Here is a 14020-nt window from a genome sequence, read left to right as displayed (position 1 = left end):
AATCAAATTTGAACTACTTCTTGTAACCATTTTTACTTTTTCTTATATAGAATTTAATTGAAAGACATAAGGTGACATACAGAATGTCATCAAACCAATGCTTACTGTAATGCCTAAACAAACTTCTTTGTAACCATTTTAAAAATAATAAAACCATTTTTATAACAAAATAGTTACACATTTAAGCCTGCAAAGTAAATTGATTGAAAATTAAATTTTCTTTCTGAAAAATAACAATGGAGAATCATTAGACTAACCCTTGTTGATTTGTCAGCAAAGATTTTATTGAAAAGAAGTTAAGTTAGTTTTTGATTATTTTTTAGTAGAAATTATTGTAGCAGTGTTCCTTTTGCTGCCAGACTTTAAATAAGATAATCAAAAAAAGTAGTATAAACTGATGTTGATGATACCTTTAATTGAAATTAATTTGACTTAGCATCTTAAAGAACTTGCAAAGGAACAGGTCATTATAATAAAATTTAGAGAATTTAATTGACCCCTAACATTACTAAAACAATGTTTATCAAAAGAAGTTTATGAATAAACGTTACTACTGGTGGTCTTCAACTTTATCATAAATCCACAACAACAATGCCATAACAACTTAAACAAAAAGTATTTTTACAAGAAAAACTGTTTCACTTTTACAAAAACTGTGGTACTAAAGCAATGCAAAAACAAACAAGATTTTCCCCAGATTTGTTTTTTTCATATTGCTTAATTTGCATAAGTGCAATTATTTAACTTTAACATAGTTAAAATGAAAGATTTCTATATTATCATCAAACTTTCCTTTAAACCAGTATTCATCTACTTGACGAATTATCGTAATCATATATGCAAATTAAAAATAAAAATTGATGATATTAAGTGCAATAAATAAAAAAAATTATATATATTATTATCATTATTACATACATATATATATATATATATATATATATATATATATATATATATATATATATATATGCATTTTTTGCAATACTTTTTCTCTTTATCATATAATGAGTACCTTAGCTGATGCAATTTTATTTTCTACACTCAAAAAACAATAAAAATATTAGGAACACTGTATAAAAATAGCTATTGCTTTAATTCCGTTACAACATATTCCATGAAGTTATGGGATTGAAGTGTTCTAATACTTTCTATATCCGCAATCAATCATAAATCATCTCCAAAATGAATGAGCACTAAACCCTAAAATGCATTGATCTTAAACTTAAAACTATCACTCTCCATCTTTTTTTTTTAAAGTGATACTTTTATACATAACTTTAAAATTTGTTACCAGCCTCCATGCACAATTTTATTGTGAAGATCTGATATATATTAAAAACCCACATCCTCTAAAACCTTTAACATCACAGCATATAAACCATAAGGACAGGCTTTCTTTTCTAAACTGAGCTCTTTGATTTCACTTTACTACAGGTTACGAGCTCAGCTAGATCAGAAACCCTTTACATTAACTTACATTCACATCAGCTTTATTTACTCTATACAATAATTATATTACCCTCTTTATTCAATAAAACAACTTATTTACTAACTTTTCAAAATGAGCCACACACCATGTTTTTATCTAAACTTTATTTATAAGCATTTTTTTATTTAATCTTTAGTACAGCCTTTTTCAACAACTTATTTTTAAATGTCTTTATCTAACTTTAAACAACTTTTCCTTATCTAGAAAGCTTTTCTTGAAGTTTTTATACGTAAATGTATACTTAATATATATACTTTTACATATATTTATATATATACTATATATAATTTTTGTATTTCTTTTTAATATGATTTCTGTTTTGGCTCAAATTTTCTGCACAAAGTGGTAACATGTTCCGTTTCTTATTTCTAAACTCTGCACTTATTCACAAAGATCTCTTTTCTTTAAATTTTTTTGTTAGAAATAACAAATTTGTGGCATGGCGTAATAGCCATGGTAAAAAAGCTGTGGTGCATAAGCTTTATCTTGATTTACTCTAATTACCTACCAATTTTCTCGACTCATTTTCTGATTAAAACATAATCGAACTTTCGCCAGACTGACTCTCTCATCAGCTACTTCAAAGGGCTGGGCAACTGATGTTCAACTGGTACTTTAAAGGTAATGGTGGTCAACCCCAGCAGCTGTATCATACTTTATGTAAAATCATTTAAATAATTGAGCATTTTTAAAAACCAAAAAACGCAAATTAATTAGAATAATAAAACTTATTTTTATTTTTTACTTTTTTTTGTTATTTAATTTATTTGTTTTATTTATTTTTTCATTTTTGTTTTATTGACTAAATTATTTAGGGATTAGCGCAGCAGAGTGTTGTGCATTGACTGACTTCAATGGTCAGAAAATGCAGGGAGTGTACATACATCAATTAACTTAAATAGGTAGAAAATGCAAGGAGTGTATAGACATCAATTGACTTAAATAGGTTGAACATGCAAGTAGTGTACATATATTGACTGACTTGAATAGCTAAAACATGCTAGATCGTTTAGTAACCCTACATCCATTAAAGGTTTTGGTATACTATTTAGTTCTTGTAAAAATTAGTTATTGTAAAAAAGTACTATTTTCGTTTTTTAGTTAAAAAACAACATTTTTTAACTGAAAAATAAAAATTGTGCATTTTTACAAGAACTTTTAATAATAATTTTTTATATACTTTTCTTTCATTTGAGACCCAACAAGACTTACTTTTGAAATAAAATATATACATATTTTGATAAAAGGAACCTTTTAAATGTTTTAAGGTGCAACCCCTTATAACATAAGTTGACTGACAAATTATACATAAAACAACAATATCTTTAGTCTTATTATCTGTAATTTCTTGTTAATTAAAATAAACATTGTTTAAAATAAACATTTTGGACAAGACACTCTGAAAGTAATATAACACATAAAACCATAAATGAAAAATATATATAAATAAATGGTATATAAAATAAACCTTGATTTGTTGTGAAGATGAGTTAAACTCTTGTACTACCAGTTTGCAAACTTCTATTAGCTGTTCAAACTTAAGTTCACATACACCTAAAGAGGTTAACACCCGCTTCGATGCAGCACAGTCAATATCATTATTCAAATAATAAAGACCAAGTTTTTCTTGAAGTATTTCAGGAGAGATCACTTTGTAAATTTCTTGTTGAGAAAAGACTATGTGTTTTGGAATCACCCAACTTAAAACTTTGTCGTTCTCTATATTTTTGGGTATAACAGGTAAACATGCTTCACGCTGTAAAGACTTTATCATTTGCTGACTGACTTGCTTAAACACGCCAAACACATTGTCCTCAAGGTCCATAAACTTCAAATACTCAATAACACCTTCTAAACCTTTGAAGTATTGATGAATCTAATAACAAAACACTTGTAAGTGATTTTATACTTTTTATAATTTTAAATAATTAAAATAACTTATCTATTCTATAAATAAAAATATCATTATCTATTTTATAAATTTTGCATTTACAATATGTTAGTGGGTTTCAAGATCTGCACATCTTGCCTAAAAACTATTTTTTAAGCAAGAAGTGCTAAGTTTGAAACCCATGGAAGTCACTTGAAGTATTTTGAAACCCATCGAAGTCACTAGTAGTATTTTAAAACCCATCGAAGTTACTTGTTGAAATCCATCAAAGTCACTTGTTGAAACCCATCTAACTCATTTGTAGTATTTTAAACTATTTGTTTCTTTATGCATTAAAGAGCACTGTAATGTCTTCCCTATAAAAAAACAATAAAAAATTTCTTCCTAATCCTTTAAACAAAGTTATCTTAACATTTTGATATTAGGATAACAAAGTTATCCTATTGATCTAATACCAACGTTTCAACAAAGAATCTTTTAATCCAATACCAAATTTCAACGAAGAATCTTTTAAAAACTAATAAAGATTGTCAAAAATGATCTCAAACCAGGAAAAATAAACTTTTCTTCATTTGAAGTTAAAAAATGCTTTTTAATTTTGGTTGCATTTAATTTAAATCGAATGATTGCATCCAAAATTTTCTATGAAATTTTTTCACTACTGATGGTATATACTGAGAAGTATACTACTTGTAGATTTGTAAAATTCAAAAAAATGTTATTTCACCACTGGAAGTTTGTAGTATTTAAAGAAAATTACACTTATTATTATAAAAATACAAAAATAAAAAAATATTTAACTATAATTTTATGTTTAATGTTATTTGTCGTTGTTTTGTTAAACAAAATTTTCGTTTTTTACTTACAAAAAAAACCTGCTGAAAAACGGTTTATAATAAATTAAAAAAATTGAGAAAAAATTTTACTTTAAAAGAGTGAAAGGCTTCAACAGTTAATTTTGGGAGTTGTTGTAATATATACTGATTCCATGCACTATCTTTGTCAATATCTTCGCGAGAAGATGGTACTTCAAAATCAGCTTGTATAATAAACTTAAATCCGTAGCTTCTCAGTGGTAAAAATGCAAAGACTTGTTGAGCAGGAAGTGCCTAATGAAAATTATGTACAAAAAAAAATAAATACATATTGCAATTTACTTTTATATACCATATAAAAAAAATATAATAAAATAAATTTAATAAAAAAATATTAATAAAATAAGTTTAATAAAGAAATAAAAAGATTAAAACTAATAAAGTTAAACTTTTATTTATTACTTATATTTAATTTAATTATTTATTATAAATAATAACTAATTAAAATTATAAAGTTTTACTGATAGTTATCAGTTTAAAAACAACAACAACATCTAATAAAAAAAACACATTTTCAACTTTTCAGTCAAAAAAAGCCTCCAAACAAATTGTAGATTGCAATTAATTCTTCTATATTAAACAACACCTTGAATGAAACTAATAAATTTAATCAGTTACCACTGCACAAAATGTAAATGAGATAACTAAAGAGTATTTCGGCAAGTAGGAAGAAAATATTAGAAAAGATCACAAAGTACAATTATAAATTTCTTTACAAAAAAGAAATTTAATATTATATTTTTTTTTAGTTATTAAGGTGCTTAAGGAGATCTAATGGTATCATCACAGATTATTCCAAAAGAGCATTTAACCAGGAGGTTCATGCATTTTTCTTTAACTTACTTAAGATACTTACCTAGCCAAAGTAGGCATGAAACCGTACCTTTAGTTCTGAACAAAAATTTTAATTACTATGCCACAGCTGATCAATATGATGCATGGTTTTTTATTTTTACTACATCATATAACCAATATTGCCCAGAATAATAAATTGTTGCATTTATTATTTCAAGGTAATAAATAGTCATATTTTTTTAATAAAAATGGTCTAAAATTAAGTTCAAGGCCTTTATTTGAAAGTCTAAAAACAGAATTTAGTTTCATTGTTAACAATGGACTTTTTTGAAATATGTTATGGTAAATGAAATATAAAAAAATTTAATTGTTTGCTTCTCTAAAAAGTAGTTTTGTAGTTACGTATCAAAACACCTGCAGAAGTAATAATAAAAAGAAAAATGATGACAAAAAAAAAATTAACACTTTTATAATTGAAACGTATTTTTTCTACAGAAGAATTGTTTTATAAGTAGATCTAATCTCTTAAAAATATGTTAAAGCCTGTTAAACTTGTTTTAAAATATGTATTTATTATTATAAATAAAATTAAAAAAAAACATCTAAAAGTTTTTTTATCTAAAAGCCCTTATAAAGTTTTTCTAAAAGTATTCCCCAAGTCTCATTACATTTTTGGAGTTAATGGGTACCAAAAACCATGAATAAATAATCGTTTTGTGACTTTCAAATCTGAAATCCTTTTTGAGGCTTCATATCCTTGCATGTATGGCAATTGAAATCTATTTAAATATATTTATCAAAATAAAACTGTATTGACTGAGCATGATTAATAAATTTATACAAAATGATATCTAAAAATAAAAGCTTTGATACTTCAAGTTTGATTGCATGAATTAAAAAAAACTACATAAAAATTATTTAATAAAATTTTTGGTTTCTATGCAACCATTCTTAAACCCAAAAATAGATATTAAAAACACAGGTTGAACCAAACTTTGATCAAGTGTTAAAATTTCATCAAGTTATTTCAAAATAAAACTGTTCTACATTTTTAACTGTTCTCTTTTGTTATTTCAAAATTTGTTTATTTGTTTTTTTTTTGTTATTTCAAAAGAGAACTGTTCTACAATTTCAACTGTTTTTTTTTTTGTTATTTCAAAAGAGAACTGTTCTACAATTTCAACTGTTTTTTTTTTTGTTATTTCAAAAGAGAACTGTTCTACAATTTCAACTGTTTTTTTTTTGTCACACCAGCATATACTCAACCAATACACTAACATATACTGAACCAACAGGCTAGCATATACACAACTAATACACTAGCATATCATTTTATAAAGCTGTGGCTGCGACATTATTTTTGTCATAAGAGAACTGTTCTACAATTTCAACTGCAAGTTGAAATTGTAGTCATTTATTTTTAAATTTTTGAGATTTTCACAATTTTATCAATTTAATCTCGATCAAGTCTACTTTAAATTTTCAAACAAAAAAGAAGCCAATTAAAAACCTTTCACACTGTTATCACAAACACTAAGCTAATACACTAGCACCAACTAATACATTAGCATAAACTCAACCAATATGCTAGCATATACCAATCAATACTATAGCATATACTCAACCAACATATTAGCATATAGACATTCAACACACTAGCATAAAATTAATCAACACAATAGCATATACTCCACCAACACACTAGCATATACTCAATCAATACATAACATTTACTTAACCAACAGGCTAGCATATACTTAACTAATACAGTCGTCCCCCGGTTAACGAACTTAATTCGGAGTACGAACTAGTTCGTTATCCGAAAAGTTCGTTAACCGAAACGCGTTTTCCCATAGGCCGCAATTAAAAAATTTTTAATTGGTGGATTTTGCCGAAATAATGGGGGAAAAAATTCAAAAAATTGTCCAACTTGAAACAAGAAAAGAAAAAAATGAAACAACAAAAGCACACCCAGCACAACCATTCACCTCCCAGGCTTCCATGACACTCACAAAACTGAGGGGGAAATGCTGGACGACGCGCCCGACCTTCACGCGCGTGTGCACGCCATTTGGCGGTCCCGGTTCGTTAACCGAGTTCCGGTTCGTTAACCGGGGGAGGATTTTGGGCAAACTTTCGGTTCATTAACCGAAAGTTCGCTAACAGGGGGGTTCGTTAACCGGGGGACGACTGTACACTAACACATACTGAACCAACAGCCTACCATACACACAACTAATACACTAGCATATTATTTTAAAAGCCTGTGGCTGCCAGACTTATGTTATTTTATAAACGCTAAAATATTTTCAGGCCATGTTTTCAACACAAGTAAGAACGATGATCAACAATGTGTATTAGATCATGGCGGGTGTGGCAGGTATCAGTTTTATCAAATTTTTTTTTTTTTCTTTTTTTTTTAAACATCTTTGCTTCTAACAAGGCTGCAAGCAGCCACTAATTAAAGTTGGAAGTTACTGAAAGAGAAAAGATGAAGATTGTAGAGCAAGATAACGATTGACGGTCGACATAAAGGATTGCAAATTATATGAATCAGGAAAATAAGATGAAGGAAGCAAATTCCAAAGAGTTGATGTTCGAGGAAAAAAACTAGATGAATAAGTGTTTTTGGAGCACTTAGGAACAGTCACAGAAAAAGGATGAGACTTAATTGAATGACAAGTAACACGAGAATGAATTTTAGTAGATGGCACAAGAGACGCTAGCTCTTTAAAGCAGTGCCTATTATAGTATTTGTAGAAAAGAGAAAGAGAAGCAACATTATGACGATGTGATAATGGTTGGAGGCTGCAAGAGCAGGCCCAACTATGTTAACAATGCGTTTTTGCATCTTGTCTAAAAGAGAAAGGGCATCATTAGAAGATCCGCCCTAGATATGGCAACAGTATTACATGCATGGCCGGATTTGAGATTTGTAGAGATAAAGAATAGAATCCAGAGTAAGAAAGTGATGAGCTCGATAAAGAGATGCAACCTGAGCAGATGCTAATTTTGCAACTGATTTGATATATGGTTTCCAAGAAAGATTGGAAGTAAGAGTTAATCCTAGAAGATGAGGAGTAGATGACTCATTGAGTACATCACCATTCATAAATATAGGAAGATCTAAATTATTGTGATAACGATTGGCTGAAAATTATAAAGTGTAATTTTCATGTGTTTTTTTTAAAATAGTATTAAAAATCACATCCATTGCTAACACTTAACATAGTGGTAACTCTTTGCCAGACTCTTAAACTTTAAAAAATTGTAACTGTACTTGCCTTATAGTACATAATGGAATTTGTTACTGATGAAAAAATTACTACAGAACAGATTTATTTGGTGCATTGGAGTATACATTCACTTACTGAGGATTTTGGTTTGACCAGACAGTATATTTATTTTAATTTTTAAACTTTTTTTGTCTTATTCCCTGATAATATCTAAAAAAATTTTTATTATAATTAACTGCAGAAAAAAGCGCTTTTTCTAAAATTGAAATTTATATTTTTATTATCAAACCTCTTTACGCTAACCTTTTTATGCATTTATACAACTTACTGTAAAAATGTTGTACTTAAAAAGTTTGAAGGATTATAAAAAAAAAACAACATATTTTTCTTACAAATTCTGGTAGTTTTTTTAAATTACTTAAATGTATACCTCAGTTTTCAATTTGTTGTTAAATGGAAATGCAAATGCAATATTTGTTGATTTAACATCTTCACGGATCTAAAAATAAAACTTAATGTCTTAAAAAGAAATTTGCGAAAAAAATGTTTTATTTTTTCTTTATAGCAATGAAGCATGTGAAAAATAATGTAACATTAAAAATAAAAAACAAACATCTATAGGTATTTCTTTTTCAACCACAAACCACAAACGAGAATCATTGTTATTAGAGAGGCGAACAATATTTTTTTCTACATGTTCTCTTTCCATTACTTTCATAATGTTTGATACCTAATTTAAAATCAAAATCAGGATAAAGATTTGGCATTAAAAAAAAATTGAAAAAAAAAAAAAAAAAAAAAAAAAAAATGGAACCTTGTCATCAATGATTATTGTATGTAAACGATTAAGAAACAGCAACAAAGAAGAATGAATGTCATGAAACCGTGAAATAAATTTTGAATGTTGCATTTCTTTCTTTAAAGGCAAGACAATCTGTGTTTTCCAGCCACTAAAAATAAAACTCTAATAAACATATATATTTAACACGCATATATATTATGTTTAATGTAATGCATATACTTTTTGTGTTTGATGTTTATATATGTATAAGAGGATTAAGCTTATAACAAAATAATTAATAAATTTTAAAATTATTAAATTATAAATATTTTTTATAAGTGTTAAAATTTTTTTTTATAATTTTAGCGGCTAATAAAGATTTCAAAAATATAAAGAGCATTAAGTTTACCTGTTTTAATTTAAACTTGGGCAAAGCTTATAAACACAAAAAATTAAAAATTTGAATCTTTAACACACTTAATATATTTTTAAACAAATTAATTATAAATCCATTGTTCAGTTTCTGACAGAGTTTCTAGTTCCAAATTATAGCAGTATTGACAGAGTCTGTTTTCTGCTATCAGGGTGCATTTTGTGATGGTCCTCACCAACTTACAGTAGGAATTATAGTTGAGTTTCGGTACTGGTTAAAAACTCACTGTATTTTTTAATTAGCGCCACTCCATGTTCAGTATGGTCATTCACAACTTTTAGAGAAAATTGATTGTTTCTATAGCCTGCTTATAGTCATCTAGTCATCTCTGCCCTCTCACAAATATGGATCAACTTTGAGAATTTCATCAGGTAGTTTCATTATTTGAAGCAGAGTATTTGAATAATAAACTAATTCCTGTAATAAATACAACAAGTCATTAGAACATTTATGTGATGTTGACTTTAAGAAAGTATATGATTTTGAACATCCAGTGGACATGTTACATTACTCTGGGTGACATGAATTGCACTGGCAAGAGCAACACCAAGAAAAACATCCACAAATTTCTTTATAATCGTCTATCTATTGGCTTCATTCAAGATGCTTGTTGGCATAATCGACAGTGAGTTGCTTTGTGCCTTCCACTAGAGGTGCTACTTCATCCTCTGCAATCCCTGGTTCATAATTATCTTCATCTACGAGGGACCATTATTTATAAAAGCATAAGAAAATAAATGTTGCGAGAACCTGTGGCTCCCATACACAATTAAAATGCTGCAACATTAATATCTTATCACTGGATTACAAGTATCATAGTTTGATACTTGTAATCCAGTGATAAGAGATCCTTTTCAAGGTACTGTTCTGGTAGAACACAGGCACCAGCAAGCTGACCAGTGCTTAAGCTGGTCTTGTTAAAACACATAGCTTTGATGCTAACATCAGCATCAAACTGTTGAAAAGCATCTAAGTGTTTAAAAAATCTAGCAAATATCAGGGATAGGAGTTTCCAAACTACTTAAGACTGCCAAACTTAGGTATAGTTGCCATGATGGCTAAACCCAGTTTTTAATTGCTTTAGACACAACAGCAGCCTGAGTTTCTTCTACTCCTGATAAAAGCTTAGCAATTGTAAGTAGTTGGATAAACCCTGATATCAACACTTGCTGGCAATCAACATTCTTGTTTCAAATAATGCTTCCAGGAATCCATTTTTCATCCCAATAGATTTTAAGAGGAATATTTTCACAAAACTTAGCTTTTTTGTCTACAAACCTCTGGACTATATGTTTCGCTCTTTGTTGGCAATTCCAGTTTCTATTTAGTGCAAGTTCATGAGTACTCTGTTCCAAACTTTTTAAAGTTTCTGCTATAACAAAAACATTTTGACACTTTTGGTCTACCTTGTTTTTTTTTAAATTAAAAAACCTTTTTTGTTGGTTAACGATTACAAATAATTGGAATAAAAATCAAAATGAAAAATAAAACTCAAAGTTTATATATATATATATATATATATATATATATATATATATATATATATATATATATATATATATATATATATATATATATATATATATATATATATAAATCTATTTATTGATTTATTACATAAACAATTATTTAGAACTGTATTTAATATAACTATATTATATGTAATATAACTATAAATATTAAATAATGTAATTTATTATATATTACCATTATTAATTTATTACATTATTAAATTATTTTTTGCTTTTATTACTGTTTTGTTTTTTATTATTTGTAAAGCAACAACTAATAACAACAATTGCATTATCTTGATTATTAGAATAACTTAGTTAACTAAATATTAATAAGTAAGTTAATAACTTAAGTTAGTAACTTAAATAAGTTAATAGATAGTTAACTAATCTAAGTTTAACTAAAAAGTTTAAACTAATAAAAATTATTTAAATAAAAATATATTTAAACTAATTAATAATTAAATTAATTTCATCAAACTAAAAAGTTGACTAATTTTAAATCTTGATAAAAAGTGAGTGTACAACCAATATGAACTTGTTTCGGTCTAAAAGGATTGTACTAATTGACAAACAAAAACAAACAAATTTGATAACCACAAATTTAAAATCAGTTAAAAACATAGACTTAAAACTTAAAAAATGAAAATCTTTTAAAAGCTGTTTTTATTAAAAAGAATAAAATAAAAAAAACTGAATACAAACAAATGTAAAATAATTTTGTACATAAAATATAGCATTATTACAACAAACATATACACTAAAACTTTAAAATTAAAAAAAATTAAAAATTAATGTATTATAAAAAATTTAATATTAATGTATTAATTAAATGATTTTAATAAACATAATATACAATTATACAAATTTAAATAAATAAAATATATCAACATACTAATTTCTAGATTTGCAAGGTTGATATGTAGATCTTTGATCTGAATTCCAATCATAAATCCAATTTGGAAGAATATAGCCATTTGAACCACTAGAAGCATCAAACTTGATATGATAACCATTTGAGTGTATCTCAGGCATATCAGTGACACGAAAAACTGACTTGAAACCGATCCCTTTTTGACCTAAAAGCAAAAACAGAATAAATAAAAGTAAGTCTTTAAAAAAAGGGGTCTTTAAATAAAAAATAACAAAATAAAACTAAAAATAAAAAAAAAGCTTTAATTTTTTTAGAAATTGATAATGTAATTAATGGTCACAGGCAATCATAGGTAGCAAAAATACATACCTTATTGAGAAATATTGGTTACTGTTACTAAACATTATCTGACCATAATCATTGAGTTTCACCAACATTAACCCACCTACTTAATTACTAATCTACTTTTTTTTTTTTAATTGGACCTTGCAGTGCTAATCTTTTCCCTTTATCAGTATCATTATAACTTTAAAACACAGCTTTTGAATCTTGTGAAGCATTTTCATCAAAGCACCTATCATCAGTAAATGACTAGCTGTAGTATGTTTTTTATTTCTTTTTTATAGCTCATTTATAGATTTTGAAAATTGTTTTTAAAAAATCCTTTAAATAAAATTTAAAAATGAGCATCAGTTTATTTAAAGTATTTATTTTTTTATTTTTTATCAATTGTTTTAAAAATTGTTTTTAAAAAATCCTTTAAATAAAATTAAAAAATGAGCATCAGTTTATTTAAAGTACTTATTTTTTTATTTTTTATCAATTTTTATAAAACTGCTTATAAATAGCATAAATATAAACTTGAAAAAAAAGCTTTTAGAAATTGACATCATTTTTGTTTAAAAACCCTTCCCTGTTAATAATTATCGTCAAACTTTTCAGTACTAACTCCATTCCCTCCCCCCCCCCCCCCTTATCTTGTTTACTGACATCATTTAAGAATGGTCTCAAAGGCTCCCCACTTTGGATGAAAAAATTTATTATGTAAAATCAAAAATAATTTTTTCGCATTTGTTGAATTTCATGACTTGTAGATTTATAGATTTTGAAAAAAAACATTTATAAAAAGTCCCTAAAATAAAATTTAAAATTTACCATCATTTTTTTAAAAGTATTTATTTATATATATATATATATATATATATATATATATATATATATATATATATATATATATATATTTTATTAATTTTTTTAAAACCTGCTTATAGATGGCGTAAATATAAACTTAAAAAAAAAAGCTTTTTAAAATTGAAATCATATTAGTTTCAAAACCCTTTCCCCATTAATAATTATTGCCAAACTTTTCAAAACCCCCTTCTCTCCCTCTTTCCCCCCCCCCCCCTCACTATCTGATTTACTGACATCATTAATAGAAGGCCTTGAAGGCTTCCTACTTTAGATTAAAAAAATTGTTCTGTAAAGTCCAAAATACTTTTTTCTCATTTGTTGAATTTCATGTCTTGTATATGATATATATTGACAATGTCTAAGACAATATTAGCATAGTCTGCATATTATACATATACTTTCATATTATAGATATTATAATACATATTAATTTGCTTTCAGAGAAGACTGCATGTAACAAATATTTTGTTTAATAAAATTAGGGAAGCATTCCTGTAGTAATTTCCGGTTTTATTTACTGTTATTGTTTTTAACTTTATTATTTTTAACACAACTAAAATAATTAGTTTACATGTTGTGTTAAAGTAATTTAAAAGACATTTGCATTATTTTATATTAAAAATATTAACATTAACGAGTAAATAGAAGATATTGCTTAGTTATTGAAAATGTATAATTTAACTATCAATTATAGTTAAATAAATTTCACAGGGTTGATTGTTAACCTAGAGTGATTAACAATAATAAGAAAAACAATTATAATACTATTAAGAAAAAGTTTCATCATACTTTTCTTGAAAACATTCATTTTTAAAGTTAAACTCTAAAAGTTTTATAACAATTTATATACTATACTAAAATGCTTTATAAAATAATATTGTTTAACTAATAACACTGATAAACAAACAAAATTTTTGTGTGGAAATCTTGTTAACTTGGTG

At 26.4% G+C, this 14020-nt stretch overlaps 2 protein-coding genes across 2 annotated transcripts in view; both read right to left on the bottom strand.

Moving 5' to 3' along the window:
* LOC100210004 (uncharacterized) overlaps positions 1-14020 on the bottom strand; it is a 125964-nt gene that overhangs the window by 38478 nt on the left and 73466 nt on the right. Inside the window, exons 10-15 of the mRNA XM_065816355.1 lie at positions 11910-12093; positions 9104-9239; positions 8903-9019; positions 8720-8788; positions 4310-4492; positions 2961-3368 (exon numbers count right to left, since the gene is read on the bottom strand). Coding sequence (XP_065672427.1) covers positions 2961-3368; positions 4310-4492; positions 8720-8788; positions 8903-9019; positions 9104-9239; positions 11910-12093 — 1097 coding nt within the window. The remainder of the gene's footprint in view (positions 1-2960; positions 3369-4309; positions 4493-8719; positions 8789-8902; positions 9020-9103; positions 9240-11909; positions 12094-14020) is intronic.
* LOC136090181 (tigger transposable element-derived protein 1-like) overlaps positions 1-14020 on the bottom strand; it is a 101830-nt gene that overhangs the window by 66525 nt on the left and 21285 nt on the right. The gene's annotated exons all lie outside the window — the stretch shown is intronic.

Source organism: Hydra vulgaris, chromosome 13, assembly GCF_038396675.1.
Source record: "Hydra vulgaris chromosome 13, alternate assembly HydraT2T_AEP".
NCBI classification, from domain to species: Eukaryota; Metazoa; Cnidaria; class Hydrozoa; order Anthoathecata; family Hydridae; genus Hydra; species Hydra vulgaris.
This window is presented reverse-complemented; position numbering and strand designations above follow the sequence as displayed.